Here is a 21,525-nt window from a genome sequence, read left to right as displayed (position 1 = left end):
TTAGATCCTTCCATGGGAATTATAAGGGAAAAGGTTTCCTTACAAATAGGTGGCCAGTGCATGAGACTGGGATCTGTGTATTTTTAAATTGCTTGTCTCAAGGCTCACCTCTTCAGGCTAAACAAGACATAATGCTTCCTACACAACAGTGTGAGTGATTTTTAAAAGTAAATTGCAGGCACCTTTGCTTTGATCCAGATTGGGCCCCATGTGCCTGCTATTTGTATTGCGGGAGTGGGGGAACTTCAGATTTACCTTTTAAAAACCACTTATGCAATTGTTAGTTGTGTGAATGGCCTGTCATCATGACCCTTAATGACCTTGCAATACAGGCCAAAATCTACTCTTGTCCATCTGGAGACCTTCCTGTAAATCAAGGAGTTCTTGCGTGGACTTTTATGAAAGGGTAACATTACATTTGGCCTCAAGCTAAAGTTTGCAACCTGGAAAGTTTCCAACAGAGAATGTATCAAAAGAAATTAATTGGCTGGCTGGCTTTCAGCTGCAGTCTTGTTAGTTCAAGGCTATTCTTTAGATGACAGTTTGGTGCATTGCCTTTATTCTGCCTTATTAAGCCACTGCAAGAACATTTTTAAATTTCCAAGTTTCCAGTTTTACTCATTTCTTAGGAAGTGCATAGTAACAAGGAAATGTACAATGTTATTGCTTCATTTTTAAAATCGAGTGCAATTAAAATAAATCCCCTGTCATTCAAAATACATTATCTGACTTTTGGATGTTTCACTGTATCCCTTGCATAAACATTGTTTATGTTGCACCAGTCATCTGAGAGTCCTCCATGGCACCCAGGAAGTGAGGTTGTATCCTAACCCCAAGATTTTTGGTAGGATTCATAATTTTCATGTGGCTACTGTCATGTCTGAGCAGAAGGTCCCAGATTCAGTCCCTAGCATCTCCACAGGTAGCAACAGATGATGGGACAGTTCTCTCTGCCAGAGTTGTTGCCAGTCTGAGTGGGCAATACTGGGCAAAATGGAAAGGTAGCTTGACCTGGAATAATGCAGCTCATTAAATTCCATAATTGTTGCATTTGACCACAGCCTTGGACAGGCAGAGGTCCAGTTCAATCTACCAACTTGTGAAGTCTGCTTTACTGAAGCTTATTTACTTCTATTGAGATTGAACTCCATAGGACCGGCCCACCCATGAGACAATGTGAGGCAGCTGCCCCAGGCAGCAGGATTCATAGCGGCAGCAGAAACTGTGTATACATTTATCCCCAAGCCCTTGTTCCTTATTTAGCTCTAACCCCTTTTTCCCTGGTGTGGCATTTTGTGGTTTGCCTCAAGTGCCAAAATGTTTTGGTCTGGCCCTGTTACCACAAGCTCATGTTATTATATATAAAAAAAGATTTTTTCATATACAGTGTCCTTCAAATAACCCACCTTAGCAGAAATTTCATATTGTGGTTCAATTAATTCTTTTATTACATTCTACTGCTGATTTGTCAGAGATGTCAGTGACACCTCCTTGTATTGTCATGAGCAAAAACTATCTTGCTTGTGCTTGTTTTCAAAAATAGCTTCATCATCCACAACAAAGACACATTCTTCAACAACGCTACAAGAAGTAGAATTGTTCATCATATTTTACAGAGAGTGAAATACGAAGAAGGAAAAAATAAAATTGGTAAGTGTGGGACAGCAACAGATTTTACTGCTTATTAGCCTCTCCAAGTAAGTAGGCTTGTAGCTTTAAACACCCATATGCATCCCAATGCTTTAATGGGCAGGGAAATCACAACCTCACCTCTTTGGTCAATCAATTTGAAAAGTGATGAGGGTGCTTAGGATGGGGAAGAGATTTAATTGCATTTGCAAATGAATCTATTAGAATTGTGGTTTCTGAAGCAATATGAGAACCATAACACAGCCACCCTCTGAAAGCCATCCACTTACCCAAATTTTGCGATGCAGTTTTCCAAACTGGGTTTACAATATTGCATATATTGGGTAAAGTGTATGAATATATTCACAAAAATAACAAGAAAAAATGTGTTATTTTAAGAGACATAGCTCACAAAAATGTGTACATTAGTCAAAACTTCATACAAAAAAAGTGTTTATTAGGAGAAATTTGAACTAAAATGCAGATTTTAATGAGGATTTAAAAAATAAAATAAATCCGCAGTCTGCTGCAGAAATGTGAACTGAATTTAAGTTTGGAAACTGAAAGACATGAAATTCACAGAACCTTTCTACTCCTAAATGCTAATTCATTTCCCACTGCAGCACTGGGATATGACACAAGGAGGAGGTAAATGGCACCCTCTCCACTCCTCAGAGGCAAAGAGGCAAAGGCATGACTGACAGGGCACCACAACAGCACTAGGACTTCTTGTCATCTGGACTTCTTAACTATTTTCCAGAATAGCAGTTATTGTTTTATATCTATCTATATATCTTAATAATAATAATAATAATAATAATAATAATAATAATAATAATTTATTATTTGTACCCTGCCCATCTGGCTGGGTTTCCCAGCCACTCTGGGCGGCTTCCAACAAAGATGAAAAATACACTAAAATGTCACATATTAAAAACTTCCCTGAACAGGGCTGCCTTCAGATGTCTTCTGAATGTCAGGTAGTTGTTTATCGCTTTGACATCTGATGGGAGGGCGTTCCACAGGGCGGGCGCCACTACCAAGAAGGCCCTCTGCCTGGTTCCCTGTAACTTGGCCTCTCGCAGTTAGGGAACTGCCAGAAGGCCCTCAGAGCTGGACCTCAGTGTCCGGGCAGAACGATGGGGGAGGAGACGCTCCTTCAGATATACTGGACCGAGGCCGTTTAGGGCTTTAAAGGTCAGCACCAACACTTTGAATTGTGTTCGGAAACGTACTGGGAGCCAATGTAGGTCTTTCAAGATCTATATCTTTCTATATCTATATCTATAAATCTATAATGAAATTGTAGTATACAAATATTTTAAATAAATAAAATGCAGCCCACAGTTATTGAATAAGTGATTGCAATTGCTGCTGAAGATCCTAGTACTGCAGTTTTAACTGCTATTGCTGTGGTGCAGAGAACATGCTGGAGCACTCTTCAAAATCCTAAACAATGCCAGAGTTTATCTGGAGATAGACTGTGGCAGTTGCTGTTTGTTTTGTTCAATGTAACCCATACTGCTGTGGAATGTGGGAGGTGGTTGGCAGGCCACTTTTGAAAAGACTTCAGGGGCCAGGTTCAGGCTGTGGGCATGCAGTTCCCTACCCTTATCTTAAGAGATGCCATGGCTGGCACTCATATTATTCTTTGACAAGATTGCTAGACAGATACCTGAACTTCCCAGGCACTGGATAGGATAGGATAGGATAGGATAGGATAGGATAGGATAGGATATCTGAAAGCTATCCTAGCAAAATTAAGAGCAATTCACAAGTAGCTCTGAGAAACGTGGGTGTTCAAAAGTGCTTGTACCACTCTGCAACAGTTACCATACCTTTATAAAGTGTTATAAAGAATTTACTGTTCCTTTTCCAACATTCAGCTGTTGCTGTATTATTTCTAATGCATTATTGTCATTCCAACCCTGCATGCTATATACTGAATATTTTTGTTTTTTAGGTCTGAATCGATTGCTTACTAATGGCTCCTATGAAGCTGCATTTCCTCTTCATGAGGTATTATTTCCTATTATTTTTCTTAGCAAACACAATATAGTCTCTAGATGACTTTTACTATAATTATCATCAGTAATATTAATCCTGTTTTTTGCTGGATTGGGTACAAGTATTTTGTAGAAATACTTGCCTTTGAGACTCAAGGCATTTCCACGCCATCGTTCTATTGTACAATAGAGTCTGACAAATCTCCAAGACGAGCTTTGTTAAAAGACTTCAGAGAACAGTTTGTATCAGGGATAGGCAACGATGTTCTCCCAAGATGGACTCCAGCTCCCATCACCCCTGACCCTGGCCAGTCACATCTGGAGAGCACCACATTTTGTGAAGTTGATAGATTCAGGAGCGGCCATGTGTGACTTAAATGGTCGAAACAGATGTCAAATTCCTTCTAGAGGAATCCTCCTCAGAGGAGGGCCTGGTACACCCTGAAGGGGACCATAGAGAACAAGAAGTTAGGCCAGGCAGCAGCAAGGCCAAATTAGAACCACCAGGCCTTATGGCACCCCACCTAATAGAAAGTAAGAGTTAGAAGCTGAGCCACATCCAAGCCCAAGAGAACATCAACTAAGCAAAGTGGAGAACCAGTGGAGTGCTCATCTGAAAGCCAAGCCTTCCTTGAGAGTAACATGCTACTCATGAGGAGCTGCTTCTTCATTAGTAGATCAAACTCCTCAGATAGCTGTGACAATCACCAGGTGTGCCTAGAGTGGGGCATAGCAGGCTCATAGATAAATGGCTGCAGTTGCTTAGGAAAGTTTCTGGAGCAGCTTCTGTACTGCAGCTTCTTGTCAGCTGTGTTGTCTTGCTGTGAACCTGACTTTCCTGTGTGTGTGACCTTGGCCTGTGACTGGACTATGGTTATTTCATTAACTGCCTCCCTCACCAAACTTGACCTTGGAGTTTGACCTGGCATTGGTCTCTGGACCTTCTTCAAAGTGGACTCCAACTTCTGGTATCCTTATTCCTACAGCAGGACAACAGTACCCAAAGTGATCATGCCTGGGTGACACTATAACAATTCAAATTTAGGAGTGCTGGTATTATTATGTGTTCCTTCCTGTCTGTTCCTATAAGAAAGTAAACAACAGCATCCAGTATTAGCTGAAGTGTTACAAAGTTTTTGAGGGCTGGTCCAGGAGTAATCAATCTGTGAGGTTACCTGTGTATATTTCCAAAGCCTGTCATACTTTGTTGTTAGGGTCATGTGAATGTTAACATGTATAAAACAGCTGTTCTGTGATCACTGATCCTGTGTAACTGATAGATAAAAGTACATGTCTTGGGATTTGCACAATCATGTAAGAAAAGGTTACAAACATATCTAACAGCAAAGTTGTTTGTTCTTTTTGGCTAATTTTTGTGCGCCTTTGCTAAGAAATATACAATGCAACCTTAATGCTAAGATCTTATCTGGAAGCCCAGAAAAATAAAAACTTCCATTAGAAAAGAAACTGCAAACATTAGATTTGCTTCCTTTGAGTGCTCTTATCTTCCTTCAAAAGTTTCTGGGAGTTTGTAGACCCGAGGTTAGGAATTGGAATCTGAAGAATAGCAATATGCTGTTTATTTGTGTGAAAATAATACTAAATGAGTGTGTGTGTGTGTGTGTGTGTGTGTGTGTGTGTGTGTGTGTGTGTGTGTTTACATGGATAGTATGTTTATTCTAATGAATACTTCTTCACTAATTTCTCCTTTACAACCTTTATTTTAGGGTGGTTACAGAAGTAAAAAATCCATAAGAACTCATGGGGCAGAAAACCACAGGCATCTACTTTATGAGTGCTGGGCTTCGTGGGGAGCTTGGTATAAATACCAGCCTTTGGATCTTGTACGGTAAAACCTTTTAAAAACCAGTTCTTCATTTTTTATATATTTTGGTGTGTTTGGATGAATTAAATCAGCTTGTTAAGTGGCAGAGAAGGGCTGGTATTCACTGGTAGAGCACATAAATTGCGTGAAAAGCTCCCAAGATCTGACACCTCCAGATAGGGCTGAGAGGGGACCACTTTCCGAAACCCTGAGTAACTACTAGCTGAATCATAGACTTGTGCTAAGTATTACCCTTTCCTATAGTCACAACAACTAGATTTTTGGCACTTTTAAAACCCACATTGGCACCCCAGATGGCATCTTGCCCACTTAAGGACTGCAGTATGAAGTCACAAAGTGTCCACCCAATATCCTTAGTTAAAAGTTGTGGCTTACATCCCAACTATAAGAGACTTAGTATGCCAGCGTATAAGTGCTGAAGATGAACTATGGCCAACCTCCCTTCCAGCCCTTCATCTCCGATGTTGCATCCGCATTGCAGGCGAATAGACCACCACCAATGCTTAAGAGTAAAGTGTGGCTGAAGTTACCATAACTGAGAATGGTGTCTGAAAGTCTGCAAATGATATAATACAGAAGTAACACGTTTTCTAAAATATAGCCAACTGCTAGGAGATTTGCTTTCTCTGCGTTTGTTTTTAAAACTGATTTCCTAAAAGAAAAAAAATGTAAATATTTTGCAGGAAATGCTGGGTTGATAAAAAGTATATTTGTAACTATATGAAGTTATTTTAGAGAATAATTTTAAATGAATAACAACAATAGGAGATTGCTCTTGGACTGCATTTTTTTCTGCAAACAGATCTGGTGTCAGTACCAGGCATATTGGAGCATTTGCCAGGATCATACTGCCCCATCAGGGACCACTGCTTACATGTGCCCTGGACACCCTCCCCCCCAAAAAAAAAACCCAGTGCAGTGCTCCAGGCTGTATTGGGCAGCTGCTCCCAGCCATCATATTAGTTTCCCATAAGGTCACAGAGCAACAATATAGCTTTGTGAAAAATTTAAGTGGCAGCTAAACACACCCACCCAAGATGTTCAGAACATGGTCCAGGCTCTACTGCCCCCTGCCAGGGCATACTAATAGAGGGGCTCCTTTCAAACCTGGTGCTTGTCCTGTCTGGAAAATACAACAAACCACAACATGATTTGATTCCTAAATCACTGTTGAAGTTCTCTTCCTTTTGAAATCTTTCACCTTATTCCAAGGGTGCTTTTTAAAATACCTAGCCTAGAAATCTCACAAGGGTCTTCTTGGGGCATACAGAATTTGGCAGCCTAATAATGGTGGGCACACTGACCATTTTCCCAAATGCATTACTCTATTATAGTAAAAGCTAAGAGTTAACTTCAGAGTTCTGCCTTAATAGATGACTAAGATTCTAGGTCGCTTGGGAGTAATTTTTGAAAATCATTTGTAGCTGCAAATATACATTGTTCTATGACACTAATTAGTCTCTGAGCTGCTGCAGTCCATCTTTTTGTTTTCTGTTTACTTAGCTTTCTTCATGTCACAATATTGATTCTTTTTCTCCATTAGTCTAGAAAAACAGAGATAAGTGCTTATAGTGACAAAGTTGCTTCAGAAACAAGCAAATTGCTCTAGTAGTGGCATTTGTTTCAGGTCATCTGTGCCACTACCCAAGGTAAATATCCATCAGACTTGAGCAGCACGGTTAAATCTTCATATCTCCTGGTTTCCAGAGTTCAAGGGACATGTGACAATGGCACATACTCAAGATCACTCAACACAGCACACTTGAAATCCTCCCTTTAATTTGCTTTAGTTTCAATGCAAGTTTGGCCATGGAGTAGCAGGCTTTAAGTTTTTTATGTGGAAAGAAGAAGCTGAGATTTTCATGAAATACCAAGATTCAAGATTCCCTGCTGCCCCAATAAAAGTTTTAATGCATTATGTACACAAACCACCTATTGTGAATCAAGATGTATGTTTGCAGAGTTCCTGTGGCCCCTTGTGGGAGTTCTTGTATGATACCCATTACCCAGTCCATGATCTCACAGGCACTATTCAGAGATACCAAGGTATTAAAGCAGCTAATAAACCGCCCCGTATTCTCTTCACTGGTGAACACTACCATATCATATTCAAGTTCCATTGTTACTGGGAAAGCTTGTACAACTGCTGCTTTCTCTAGCAATAAATTTGAAGTCTTAATTCCACAGTGCCATTAATCTGGCACATTCAACAGTCATTAATTTTGGTTTAATTACACCAGCTGGCCGCTAAAGTTGCCAGAAAGAAGCAAGGAAACAATGTGTGTGAATGATCTGCACAGTTCTGAATAGATGTCCCCATGGGATGCTGAGATGTGTGGTTTCTCTATAAAGCATGTATCAAAAACTTTTGTTAAAGGTTCTGGATGATCTCTTTATGATCTCCACCTGAAATTGGTTTACAGGTTACTGCAGGAAAAGCTCCAAAACAAACAAAAAAATTCCCAAAAGGGTATAAAAACTAATAGCTCCTTCAATTGGCTGCATTTCCTCACTTGAAATTGCGCATGTTATTGTCTGCAGCAGAGCAGTCATTCCTAAATGTTAGAGCCTATCAGTAGCTCACCTATATCCTCATGAATGAGTTGGCTGCCTGCTGGCAGCACTATCAACTTGGCAATTAAGACATTTCCAGAGCAGAGGACATCTGTTGATGTCTGCATAATTTTGTACATGTTGATGTCAGACCAGGGATGATGTGTCGGGTTTGTAAGATTAGCCAAGGTAGTGGTTATGAAGTGTTAATATTCTCAGTTTCTGAGCTGGTTTTCTTTGACAGATACTGCATCGTATGATAACTGAGCTCTGTTCATGGTGCTTGATCTTTGAAAGCCCTTTGGCACACACAGAATAGGAAGTGACAGATTACTATGTGAAGACATGCGAACTGTGTGCAGTTGGTGGGGTGTAGTGGGGAGCCTGAACAGCTTAACCGACAAACTGCGAAAAGTCTTGGCAGACATGTATTGACTCTATGAAGGCATTAAGTTAAATGCACATAGGTTGGGAGTGGGGTCTGCTGCTGTGGTTCTCCCCATTCCTAGTTCATACATACTTTGCACCAGGGGTGGGGAACTTCAGGGACCCTCCAAGCCTCTGTCCTGCCCGTGGGACTCTCTCAGGCCACACTCCAGCTCCCCAGACTGGACCCCTTTACTCCTTGCTCATCTTCCTCAGTTGCATTAGCGTGGCTAGAATGTATCTTTGAACTGTGAAGATGTCTCTTGCTTGCTTGATTAGAGGATGGAGAAGTACTGAGGGTGGTGTTGGAAACCTCTGGCTTCTGCATGCCTGGAATGTAGCCTATTGTACAAATATGAGAATCACATTTGTTCCTCTGCTTGCTTTTGCCTCTGGCTAGCACACTGGCATGTGACCCCCCCCCCCCGAAGGTTACCTATTACAGAATGCAGGTCCTCCATCCCTGCTCTTCACAGTATGAATTGATGCCTACGCTTGGGGCTAGTATCAGTTTCTGGGATTCTTGGGCAGCATGAGAACCCACTCTCAGGGCCCACTGTTGACAAATACCCAGGACCACCATTAAACAAATCCAGCCCAGCGCTCCAAACGTCAGAGAGCTGAATCTAGCTATCAAGCTTTAGAGTGTCCCTATGTGGGCAATGTAAATGGCAGGTAGATCCAGCCGCCTGGGCTGGTCAGAGAACTGGCAGTGTCTGCTGCCAGGTAACTACTGATGCAGGACACGCACCAGACAGCACTTTCCCCCAGAGCCTCTTCAAGCATACAGTACGTCCTGAACAGGCTTATGTGGGCAACGTGGTTACGCAGCCCCTTAATGCTTATGTGTGTGTTAGGCATCAATCTGATGGAACGGGTAGGAATGAGGCAGAGTTGCCAAAGCAGGTCTCATGGGAAGTGAGAATGATCCCATGAAGTTCACTCATTCTCTATTGATTGTTCTTCTGGCTTTGGGTGGCTAAAGTGCATTTCAGCATCTCTCAGTAATAATACCCAACAGTCATATCTGACAGGGCTGGGAAAGCAAAGAGATGGAACTATTGATTTGATCATCCTCAGTACACTCCAGGCTCTCGTCTGAATTACTGTTCTGCCAGTGGTGATGTCAGGTTTTTTTAATGGTAGCATGATGTGAATGATACTGTTTAGCTGTGTCAATGTTCACATAAAGCATGCCAATAAAACCATTACTGGCTGTGCTCTTTTAAAACTACAAGTGAAGAGGCCCTGTGGATCCCATTCATACACAGAGAGCAGTTTGGTACACCCGCTCCTCGTCCTTTTGCAATGCATAAATTAACACTGCCATCATTTGGGGTCTTGGAAGCAGCTGCTCATTGGTATCATAAGTCACAATGTGTGCACTGCTTCTTGCAGCTGCAGGACTGGGCAGGGATTTCAAGTACTGAAGGAAACAAGAGAGCAAAAAAATAAAATAAATAAGTACCTATCCTAGGGAGTGGAGAACAGCAGTATAAATAAATCTTAGCTGAGTGTTCTGCTTCTACTTTGCTTTACAGTTTTAAATTATAGACTTGGATTCATGTAGGCCATGTAAATCCCATAGACTTTAAGTTTTCTTTTGCACTGGAGCGAACCCAGATTGCTATTCAGTATGTCAGCCAAACAATTAGGCCAGAAGTTTCTCTCATGCAGCAAAGACAGATCTGCAGCTGTTGCCATTGTTGTTTTTACATTGCCAACCTGTTGTCCTTGTCACAAAAGACCACATTACGGTTACAAGTTTATCAGTTCAGTCGGAAGACCCAAGGGACCTTCTGATTGACAGAGGAATACAAAAACAAATTGACTGCATTTGGCAAGTAAAGCCTGAACTTCAAGGAAGATCATTGGAACATGCCAAGCTGCCCCACAAAAAGACATTGTACCGTGCAAAATACAAGGTGTGGAGTTAATGCAAGGTTGGTTGGGCTGTAACTTAGAGAGCTGATGATCCATCCATTCAAAGCCCAACAATTGCCCCTTGTTTTTAATATAAGTAAAATGTCATTCTTCTGAGTCTCTGAATAATATACTTTTATGTTAACAACCAGTGTTCAGTCCTATTGAAGGTGTCTTCCTAACTTTGTTGCCTTGTGTTTTTGACAGACGGTACTTTGGTGAGAAAATTGGCTTGTACTTTGCCTGGTTAGGCTGGTATACAGGAATGCTCTTCCCAGCTGCCTTCGTTGGACTCTTTGTCTTTTTGTATGGAGTAGCCACATTGAACCACTGCCAAGTCAGGTGAAGTGAAAACAAAACATGGCTACTAGTGTATTTGATATAAGCAAGCATTGCATGGAGGTCTTTAGTGATTAAATATTATACAAATAGTTGAAATAGATGTATTCAGTTGAATAAATAAATGTATTCAGTTGCTATTTAACATTCCCACACAACTAGTATTGTTCTGATCTTTTGTTTTACCCCCCTCAGCAGCTCTTAAACAACAACTACTACCACTACTACTAGCTTTTTCTGAAGTAAAAAAATGGCTTATTTTAGGTTTGTTCTGTTTTTCTCCTGCTCATTACTCCACTGCCCAAATTATGAAAGCACTCTGAAGCGTGTTAGTTATAAACTGAGCTATTAATCATGATCTCTTTTCTTTTCCAGTAAAGAAGTCTGCCAAGCTACAGAGATTATAATGTGCCCTATATGTGATAAATACTGCCCCTTCATGAGGTTGTCCGACAGCTGTGTTTATGCCAAGGTAAATTTTTTTTTAAAAAATGCTTTTGGCTTCGTACAGCAACAGTGTTTTATTTAGTACCATGAAAAACATTGTTTGCCTTTTTAAAACTTCCAAATACTTTAAATTTAACTTTGGTGCAAATGAGTGCAACTCCTTCAAGGGTGATGCCTCTGCTTAGGAAATTAGAATATTACTAACAGAAGCAGGACCAACTATGGTATTGTTACATTAAAAATATTATTTAATTTACATCCCACCTTTTCTTCAAGGATCTCAAGGTAGCACACATGGTTCTCCCCTCCCTCATTTATTCCCCACGACAACCCTGTGAAGTAGGTTAGGTTGAGAGGCAGTGACTGGCCCAAGGTCAGTGAGCTTCCTGACTGAGAGGGGATTTGAACTCTGATCCCTCAGATGCTAGCCCAACACTCTAATCACTACAACATACCGGCTGTTGTGCACCTCAGCCTCTGAGCACTGAGGAACTTGGAAGTGACAGTCCATACCTCAGGTCTGGTTTCCTAGTTTAGAAGCATGGTCCTTAACCTTTTTTGGGTCACAGACCCCTTTGAAAATCTGATGAAAACTATGGACCCCTTGAACTTATTTTTTTCTGTGTTTTTCTGTTTCATGGACCCTGCTTTGGAATAAAGGTCACTACAAACTCTGGTGTCTCTTATTTGGTTTTATCTACACATATATACAGTGTGAGCATAAGAAGGAAGGGCTCACAACATTAACCCTCCAATAGATAGTGGTTCTTCTTAGGTTTTTAAGGAAGTTTCCCAGTGCCATAGCACTGGATTCTCACATAGAGCAGAATTAGGCCTCTCTGTGCTCCCAATCTTGCTACTAGGTTAGACTGGCTATTATTCTTTCACACTCAACCCCAGCCAGGAGAGAGGGGAAAGGTAAGCCCAAAATCCCCCATGGCACTCTCATTCAGAATTATGTTTCTCCTTCCTGCCTGATGTCCCACCCCATGACAGCCCCAGTTTCCCCTGGATCACTTCCCCTGGATCTGTGACTGTCTCAGCTCAACTGGGATAGGCCCAAATTCATCCAGATAGCTCGAATTTGGCTTGGATCTGGTGCACAGCCTTACCCTTTACGTTCAATGGTGCAATTCTGTACTTTTCCTCTGTGAGCTTTATATGTTCTAAAATAAATAATGGAAGCATGCCTCTTCTCTGCAGTCATGCAACTCTTTGTATGATAACACGAAATATAGCCAATCTGCATGAGGGTTTGATGAGGTCTTTTTGTGCAGCTGACACTTGTGTCTTGAGCTTTTAATTCACATATATCTTCTCAGTGTAATTAATTGCTTGCCTGTGTGTCAGGGTCTTATGTTTTTTCCCTCAGGAGAACAGTTCAAGCAAACTTCCCTTTGATAGCTTAATGACTGCATGATTTCAGAAAGGCTCGTACCAATATATTACTGTAGGCTACCAACGGGCTGACATGCGGAAATAGTGGTCTGGTTGTAAAAACATACCCAAGGCTTGGCTTGCTACTGATAGCCAAATCATAAGCATATTGGAAACTTCTCCTAATAAATGTTTGTCATCCTGATATTAGGCCTAATCCTTTGCAGTTTAAGCAAATTTCCTGAGTAAGATATATCCCTTATTTTTTACACAATGGAAAACAATAGTTTTGAATAGAATATTTAAAATGAATTGCTGAACCTGATTGTCTTTTCACAGGTAACACATCTTTTTGACAATGGGGCTACTGTGTTTTTTGCTGTTTTCATGGCAGTGTGGGGTAAGTTCTGCTCTAAAGGTGGGTTATGTCAGTACTTTTTTGTTTTTAAAAATCTTCTTCTATTCTAAATATTCGATGATTTTAATGGTGCTCTGGGCTCACTTCCTTACCCCACCCCACACGCATTTGTAGGTCACGCTTTCTAATTTAGAAAGTTTCCAAACAGCATGTTTGTTCATAATGTTCATGCAATAGATTGTCAGAGACTACTGATATCTTGAACTCAATATTAAATTAACAACAACATGTTCCAATGTGGCCCTTGGCACTCAATCGGTTGTCTGCCAACATAGTCCACAATCCTGTTAATGTAGAGGATTTATGTTCTGGAAAGTAGCAAATGTTCATGTTTTCCGAAAGAATAAAGCTCTTTCTGTCTGATACCCTGCTGAGATGAAAGGCTCTGCAGAATTTATGGCCTTTGTGGCCAAACACAGTCAAATCCTTCCTCAAGCGATAACGTCCAGACGCAACATTTATTTCAGGAACAATATTAGATCTGCAGGATTTAGATGGTGTGCTTTGCAGGGGAGGGGGCCAATCCCAATGGTGGAACACATGCTTTGCATGGGAATGGTCCCAAGTTCACTTCCTGGTATCTCCAGCTATGACTGAAAAGCAGTCTTGTCTGAAAGCCTCAAGAGCCATGGCCAGTCAGCAGAGTCAACCCTGAATTAGATATATGTAGAGTCTGATTCGGTATAAGACAGCCTTCTATGTTCCAATGTCATTCGTGAATAACTCCCAAAAAGAGTTAGAGCTGGGACATTAATGAGCTCTGAAGGGAACTATTGAGCAAAAGTTCAGAGAAGGCTGAAGGACTTACATACAGTAGTCACTTCCTCAACTGCAGGACTAGCGAGCCTGTGGCCTTCCTGGGACTACAACTCCCATTGGTCCCAATCAACATAAGTGATGGTCAGAGTTGATGGGAGTTGCAGTCCAGTAATGCCTAGATGACCACATGTTACCTAACCCTGCTCCATCAGGTCCTCTGCAGGATCGTTATCAGAAGCTGGGTGATGGCTTGCAGCTGTGTTTTCTCCCCCATCCTGGGTAGATTAGACTACCCCCCCAATAGTTCCCTGCTAATAGCACTGCCTGGCTGCCAAATAGGCACTCCTCTAGCAAGTTTGGGCTTCTCGCCTGTTTCTGTGGATTGGGAGTGATGGGAGAGAATTAGGGTTCAAGGCAGGGATCAGGATGGGCAAGGCATCTCTCCGAGCTGCTTTTGTACTGGTGTGGGTTTCTCCATGTCTTCAGTGTGAGTGGGCTGCTGTGTGGCCCCCCCCCCCAAACATCTCTGGCTCAGCTGGAATCCTGATATTCCAGATACAGAATTCAGGCAATAGTTTTTAAATGATGTTTGATTGAAAATCTCTTAATGTAGTAGTGTGTTAATCTTTAGAATCAAGAGGTGTACTTCCAAACTGGAAACGGGGAGTACACAGGCATCACAGAATTTCTCATTTGGTTGCCTGTCGCAGTTAAAAAATGTTTATTTTTACTTATTTTTAACACTGAGAAGTAAGTTGACTGCTTAAGCATTATTCACATAGGGCAAGTGGTTTTTACAAAAGTAGTATGTTTTGCTCCTCAAAAGAAAATATGTCTGTTTGCATGATAAAATAAAATGTACCCTTATTCGACTACAGTACAATGAGATGATAAATAAATTAATGTGGTTTTTTGTTAATATTTCTTTCCATTTCTCTACTATAGCAACTGTTTTCCTGGAGTTTTGGAAAAGAAGACGAGCAGTAATTGCCTACGACTGGGACTTGATAGACTGGGAAGAAGAGGAGGTTTGTATGTCTATGCTACTGCTTTACCAGTGAGAGTAGGAAGAATATTTAGTTAAGTTGGCTTCAAATTACAGATTCGGCTTTAGAGAAAGAAAGTGAGTTATCCCAGCATGGAGTTTGATTCCCTTCCATCCTTTCCGGAGCCTTTCTAGGCCATGGCATTTTACATTAGCTGAGTCACTGACACAGCAGGTGGATGAAATCAGCCAAGCAACAATTCCTAAAATAAAATTGATTGGCAGCTGTACAGGCAAAGCGAGGCAACTTTGTGAAGTCTTAGACCTATTTCTCCCTGAGGTGGCAAGCCTGTATGCTGGGTATATCAGCTTGCCAAACCATGGTTTAGCAAGCCAGGAAAGGACATCGGGATTCTGCAGTTGTCCTTCCCTCACCTCATTTGCATACTGTCTTTGGCCCTTCCACCCTGTTGTATTTAAACCAGAATTCCCTGTAATACCCAAAATTGTGAACTCTGCTTCAATGCCAGTTTACCAATCAATACTGGTTAGTAAACTTACATTAAACCAGAGTTCCCTGCTTCAGATGTAACCAGGAAGTCTAGCTTAAACAGACCAGGACTGAAGCAGTTTATGTGCAAAGGGGAGAGGGAGAAATGTGGTCCTGGTACTATTTACAGCTTGCTAAATCACTGTAAGGCTGTTCCAGTATTCAAATAAATGTGGGGGATTTGCATGGCTGAGTGCTTCTCCATGCAGAAAATTTTTACATGAAAAACTGGCATGTCTAGTAGATAGGGGCTATTTTCTTGCCACCTGTGAAATGGTGGCTTACAGGAGACTTGTTGTGAGCCTACAATATGTCAGTAGACTGATTTGTGGAGGGCACAAAGACCTAATCTGGGTCAGGGATACTTTACTCAGTAAATACAACATTCCTTGCCAGAAACAGAACAGCTGTTTCATTTTCTGCTGAGGTATATAATGGAATTAAGTTTATTGAAGCTTCTATTAATTGCTAGCATCTGCTATCAATCCTCTCATCTTACTCAGCAGAGCATATTACATAATTTGCTGGTGTGATCTTGAGAATCTTCTTCACACATCTTTTAATAGCTTTGCTCATAGGAATAAATAAGTTAATTTACCACAGAGCTTAATTTTCAGCTGTGAATTGTGACATTCCTGTTTTTCTCATTGGCAGCAGCCCAATCCAGAATTTATTCAGGATCACACAGACCAAAGTTAGTCTGTTCAGTATGTTGCTTGTATCTTTCTAGCTTGTGTAATTCCACCTGGAGGCAGAACGTGGGAAGAGACGGTGATCCTAAAGGTGATCCTACAGTTCTGACTCCCTTGCTAAGCAATATTTTTTATCCTCAGGAAGGAATTCCAGTGCTATAGAAAACCCTTAGTTTCTGGCAGCAGCAGAAAGCACTTTCTCAGCAGATATATCTCAACCGCTTTTCATGTTAAATTAAATCATGTAATGTTGACAAAATTCAGATAACCTGGGGCTTCCTGTACAGGACTTTGTCTAATTCTATGTTTAAAATTTTTTCATATGTTCTTTAGGAAGAAATACGGCCCCAGTTTGAAGCCAAGTACTCCAAGAAAGAACGAATGAATCCCATATCTGGAAAACCGGAGCCTTATCAAGCATTTGCAGATAAATGCAGCAGAATTATTGTTTCTGCATCTGGAATATTTTTTATGGTTTGAAAAATATAATTTCTTTTGAATTGTCTGAAAACTAGACTTTCTCATCTCTGTTAGCAAAATGGGGGGAGTTCATAGATTAGTTTCATAATATTATTAAGCTGTTCCTGCTGTTTAAAATGGTTTGTGTCACGGTCTGACACAGTTGTTTTATAAGCAACCATTGTATAAAGCTATTTTAGCATTCTGTTCCTGAAACTTGTACCTGCCAGAAGGTTCTGCTGACTGGAAAACTTAGGTGTTACTAACATATTCAGAAAAAGCAACTGATACAGTACTGTACTCATGAGACTATACCACTTTAGTATAAAGACAAGAGATTTCACATTCAAATTACTCCACCACATATTCCTGCCTACCTTATGTGCAGGACACATTATGTACAGGACACATTAGGTTATTTTAGAGCATGATGCATTCAGGGCTGGATTACCAAATAGGCAGAAGAGGCACCGGCCTTTTAGGGGCCCTGCAACAACAGATCAAAATAATATTGATTTGATCTTGAAAGAAAATGTGCCTAATTTGTTGAAGAGGCAGCCCACTTGCATTCCCAGATTTTAAGACAGTTGCCTGGGCAATTCTCATGACGAAGACAAGCCCATTTCCCTGCCCTTGAATATATTCATGCATAGGAAAACCGTCATGTCTGGAACGGCTGTATTAAGGATTTGTGTGTAACATAAATTTAATTTTTCTTTTTCAGGACTGTGAGTAAGCCAACCTTAATTTTAGTTGTGTTACTGAAGAGGATTGGCTTGAGGATTATTGATAAACAATTCACTATTTCAATTTTAATACTTGATCACAATTTTCTGAAGTGGTTTTTGTTTTGTTTTTTACTTATTCTTAAATAGCTGAACTACATTTTGTAAAGGCATTTCAGCATTAAAAGAGCCCCAAACAGAGTGTTTTCTTGCAAGGAAGTAGATGGGTGTTTCAAGCTGCCATGTAATAGTAATTGTAACCACAGTCATTAATGGGTTTTCTAAAGTTTACAAGCTGAAGTGCTTCTCTAAGGGGCAAAGGCCAGAGGGCTTGCTTGCTTTGTTCTGTCTAGTAGGAAATGAAGCTCAGCAAACCACTCTGTCCTTGCTTTTGTTGCTTCATCTCCCATATTGACAGTAATAATGCTTTCCATTTAAGTAAGTACTTCATCATCAGAAGGTCTCAAAGCACTTTGCAAACATTATACACTTGAGCCTACTCAATGGACTAGAGACCATTTCTGTATCAGTGGTATTCACTTAGTTCTTCGAAGATCTCATTTGAGACCTGAGTTCTTTTTGTATCGTTGAGCATTAGTGTTAATTGACTCCTCTGAGAAGAAGCGGACATCATGGTGTCATCATAAGAGGTTTGGGTGTGCTCAGCATAAGGCCTCACTTCAGCAGAACAGCTGAGCATGTTTCTAAATTGGCCTTAATCAGAAAAGCAATTAAGCAACTGTTAGTTTAATTGCTTTGCTGAAACAAAGCCTAGTTGAACCCTTCAGATAAAAAGTGTGAAACTGTCAACATTCAGAAAGGGCTTCACATAGCCTAAGTAACTTTGTTGTTGAGAGGAGGAGAAAAATGAAGTTCCCATCTAGAGAAATGCAAATTTGTTGCTGCAATCCTTTACCGTGTTACCTCGGGTTACATATACTTCAGGTTACCTACGCTTCAGGTTACAGACTCTGCTAACCCAGAAATAGTACCTCAGGTTAAGAACTTTGCTTCAGGATGAGAACAGAAATTTTGCTCTGGTGGCGTGGCAGCAGCAGGAGGCCCCATTAGCTAAAGTGGTGCTTCAGGTTAAGAACAGTTTCAGGTTAAGTACGGACCTCTGGAATGAATTAAATACTTAACCCGAGGTACCACTGTATAAAAGTCTACTCAGAAGACAGCCCCATTGAGTTCAGTGGGGGCTTTCTTCCAGGTAAGTTTGTTTAGGATTGCAGTTTGAATGTTGCAATTTTGGTTATGGCATATTTTGCATTGTTTCAAGTTCCTTCCAAGGCATAGGCTCTACCCTGTATTTTGAAAATAGAGTGGAAAAGTGGACACATTTATTTAGTTCAAAAAATATCATTATAAAATAAATAGGAAGTGCCTTACAGACACTTCTTTTTCAAAACAACAGCAAACAAACATATAGTTCATTAAAGGGGGGGGACACCCAACTGTAATACATTTGAAACAGTGGCTAACTGAGCAGACAGCAAAGCTAAAAAAAAGTTAGGCAAATTGGGAAGTTTATCCTTGGCATCTCGAAGAAGATAGCAGCTAAGCCTCCTTGGGGAGGGTCATCCATGTCAGGGACACCACAGTCTAGAAAGCCTGCTATGTGATTAAGATAATGGTGGTGCTGGTGTTTAATTGTAATAATTTGGGACTTGTACGGAGAAGAAATTATATGGCTAGATTTAATTGGCTTTTTGCAGACTTGGTATTTTGGACACAGGACAAGAAGATGACATTTTATTAAGATGTGGAAGCAATCCAACATGCAAGAAGAACAAGTAGCTTTCAGAATTGTCCCATAGCCCACACACGTCATACACCACCAGTGTCTCAAACTTCTTGAGAAAATCATAATACATTTCTGAGTCATCCTTGGAATGTTTGGATTTAGACTTCACTTCTTAACAATTGCAGGAGGAAATTTATTAGCGGATTGATTTTCAGCCTGTTCTATCTGTTCTTCCCCTGCCCCTTTAGATCTGTGTGGTGATTGCTGCTGTTTTTGGCATTGTTATTTACCGTGTCGTGACTGTCAGCACTTTTGCTGCCTTTAAATGGGCTTTAATCAGGAATAACTCTCAGGTTGCAACTACCGGGACTGCTGTATGCATCAACTTTTGCATCATCATGCTACTGAATGTTGTAAGTAGAGATAATAATATTGGAGTACATTTCAAACAGTTTTGTCCTTTTTAAAAAAAGACTAACACATTTCAACTTTTTTTTAATGGTCAAATTCAGCTCTAGCCTATGCAGAAAACATGTTATTTGAAAGGACTTTCAGTAAAATTCTAAATAAATAATGCAGCAACTACAAGTTTAAGAGCAATGAAGAGGTTAATGTGCAAGAGAATGCAGTTGGTGTTAATTTATTCTTGTATGCATTTGTCTTGACAAAATTAGATGTCTTGATTAAAGGACATTCAAGCAATATCTCCTAAGACAACTACAGAGCTTCCATTGCAATTGTCACTGCCTTTATCTCAGAGAAACAATTGCTTATTAGGCTGCAGCCCTCCACATGCTTCCTGGAGAGTAAGCCCCATTGGACACAGCATTAAATTGTGGTGCACATATCAGGATTGCTTTCCATACATTTGAAAATAAGTGAACCCCAAATATTGTGGTGGTGTTGTGACAAAATTCAGTGGTGGAGAAAGAGGTGCAGGGATTTTAAAATCTCAGCTAGCATTTGAAAGCTCTAGGAGGAATAACCAATACAGAACATATCCCTCAATCTAGCAAGGGACCTTAGCAGTGTGGAAGGAAGTCTGCTTTCATAAACCTTTCCAAGGCTAGATGGCCCATGGCTCAAGGAACTCTTTTGAAAACCTGAAACCTTATCAAAAGCTGACATCCTTAGCAAATAATGCTTTCCCACCCAACAACTGATTGATACGATTTTAGCTTTTAAATTATTTGTTTATTATTTAATTAATTTATACCCTGCTTTCTAATGCTCTTCCAAAGCAGCTCTGGGTGTGTTCTCCTGGTTCAGAGACATAGACACAGTGTAAGTGCCAAGAGACATTTGTCCAGCAGGATGTTTGAAATAGTTCTAGCCAGAACCCAAGTTCATTTTTAAATAAAAAGTACTTCTCACATAATAGTCATTGTACCAATGAGGAAGGATTGAGGAGGGAGGGTTGTTCTTTTCAAAAATGTAATTTATGTTATTACATTATAATCTGTTTAGATGCTGTTTCTTGTTTTGTTGCAGTTGTATGAAAAGGTTGCTCTTTTTCTTACAAATTTAGGTAAGTAATAATAACAATGAAGCAACATATTGGATAACATTTAAATCCATTCTTCCAATAGGCTTCTGGCCATGGTAGGGATGGGATGTTGGCTTTTACCTTATAGTTAGCCCGTGGGAAGCCAAAAAATCTCGAACCAGCCCTGGTTCCAGATTCAGTCCCTGGCATATCTCATAGGATCTCATGTATTAATTTTGTATTTTACACACTAATCCTGTTCATAGAGCCAGTATGTATACTGAATACCAGAGGGTGGAAGGGGAAAACAATATTGCACAACACACTCCATCACCTACCTATGCAGAGTTGACTGTCAGAATAGATACCAGAACAGATACAAAGAGTTTAAGAGCCACGATCCTGGGACAGAAAGCCACTCAAGTCTTTAGCTGTAGCAAAATGACTCCATTGTGGTTCGGAATTTCCCCCTCCAGTATTCTGTAAGGCAAATATGATGTTTCATTATTTCTCAAGCTTGATTCCTGCCCCCCCTTTCACCCCAGAGTCTCTGTGGCATTCATATTCAATGCCTGAGTGGGTGTTTGATTTGCTGGTTCACATGCTTATGTCCTAATTGGAGTGTTGGTCTCCCAGTCACCCTAACGAACATTAAGAAGCAAAGTCCTCTCCAAACCGACTGTCAGTTTGGAATTTATAATCCAGTGTCTTAGAGCACATTCTGTCAATTTAATTACAGTATACAGCAGAAGTGAACCCAGTGTACAAGACTTCTATAAACATGGAAATGCCAGGCAGTCTTTCTGTTTGGCAATTCGAAACAGAACAAAATGCGTATCCTCTGGCAAATTTACGATTCAGTCATTTTCAGCTGTCGCAAATTTTTACAAAACCAGATAGAGGATCCCAGAGTAGAATTTTAAGCATCCCTTGCTTTTGCTTGCATACTGATAAAATTTGCGTTGTCTGGTTCTTAAATTAAATGTGAGATCCTATGCCTCACACTTTGAAGCCCATTAAAGTCAGTGAGACATGTCTGAGTAACCATTTATCAGAGCTAAAGAAGAGTTCTGCTGAATCAGAAAGACCAAAGGCCCTTTTTGTGCAGTTCTATTCTGTTTCTCAAGTGGTCAACCAGATGCATCTCTAAGAAGCTCT

At 40.5% G+C, this 21,525-nt stretch overlaps 1 protein-coding gene across 5 annotated transcripts in view; it reads left to right on the top strand.

Annotated features, from left to right (window-relative positions):
• The window catches only part of ANO4 (anoctamin 4), a 137,146-nt gene that overhangs the window by 99,131 nt on the left and 16,490 nt on the right, over positions 1 to 21,525 (top strand). For all 5 annotated transcript variants that reach the window (XM_083698576.1, XM_083698579.1, XM_083698577.1 and 2 more), the window contains 10 exons: positions 1,544 to 1,650; positions 3,593 to 3,648; positions 5,363 to 5,484; positions 10,591 to 10,725; positions 11,098 to 11,194; positions 12,886 to 12,946; positions 14,669 to 14,751; positions 16,284 to 16,424; positions 19,130 to 19,294; positions 20,373 to 20,409. In XM_083698576.1, coding sequence (XP_083554702.1) covers positions 1,544 to 1,650; positions 3,593 to 3,648; positions 5,363 to 5,484; positions 10,591 to 10,725; positions 11,098 to 11,194; positions 12,886 to 12,946; positions 14,669 to 14,751; positions 16,284 to 16,424; positions 19,130 to 19,294; positions 20,373 to 20,409 — 1,004 coding nt within the window. The remainder of the gene's footprint in view (positions 1 to 1,543; positions 1,651 to 3,592; positions 3,649 to 5,362; positions 5,485 to 10,590; positions 10,726 to 11,097; positions 11,195 to 12,885; positions 12,947 to 14,668; positions 14,752 to 16,283; positions 16,425 to 19,129; positions 19,295 to 20,372; positions 20,410 to 21,525) is intronic.

This window comes from Podarcis gaigeae (assembly GCF_964106915.1).
Source record: "Podarcis gaigeae genome assembly, chromosome: 10".
Lineage (NCBI taxonomy): Eukaryota > Metazoa > Chordata > Lepidosauria > Squamata > Lacertidae > Podarcis > Podarcis gaigeae.
Note: the sequence above shows the minus strand (reverse complement) of the source record. Positions and strands in the feature narration are given on the sequence as shown.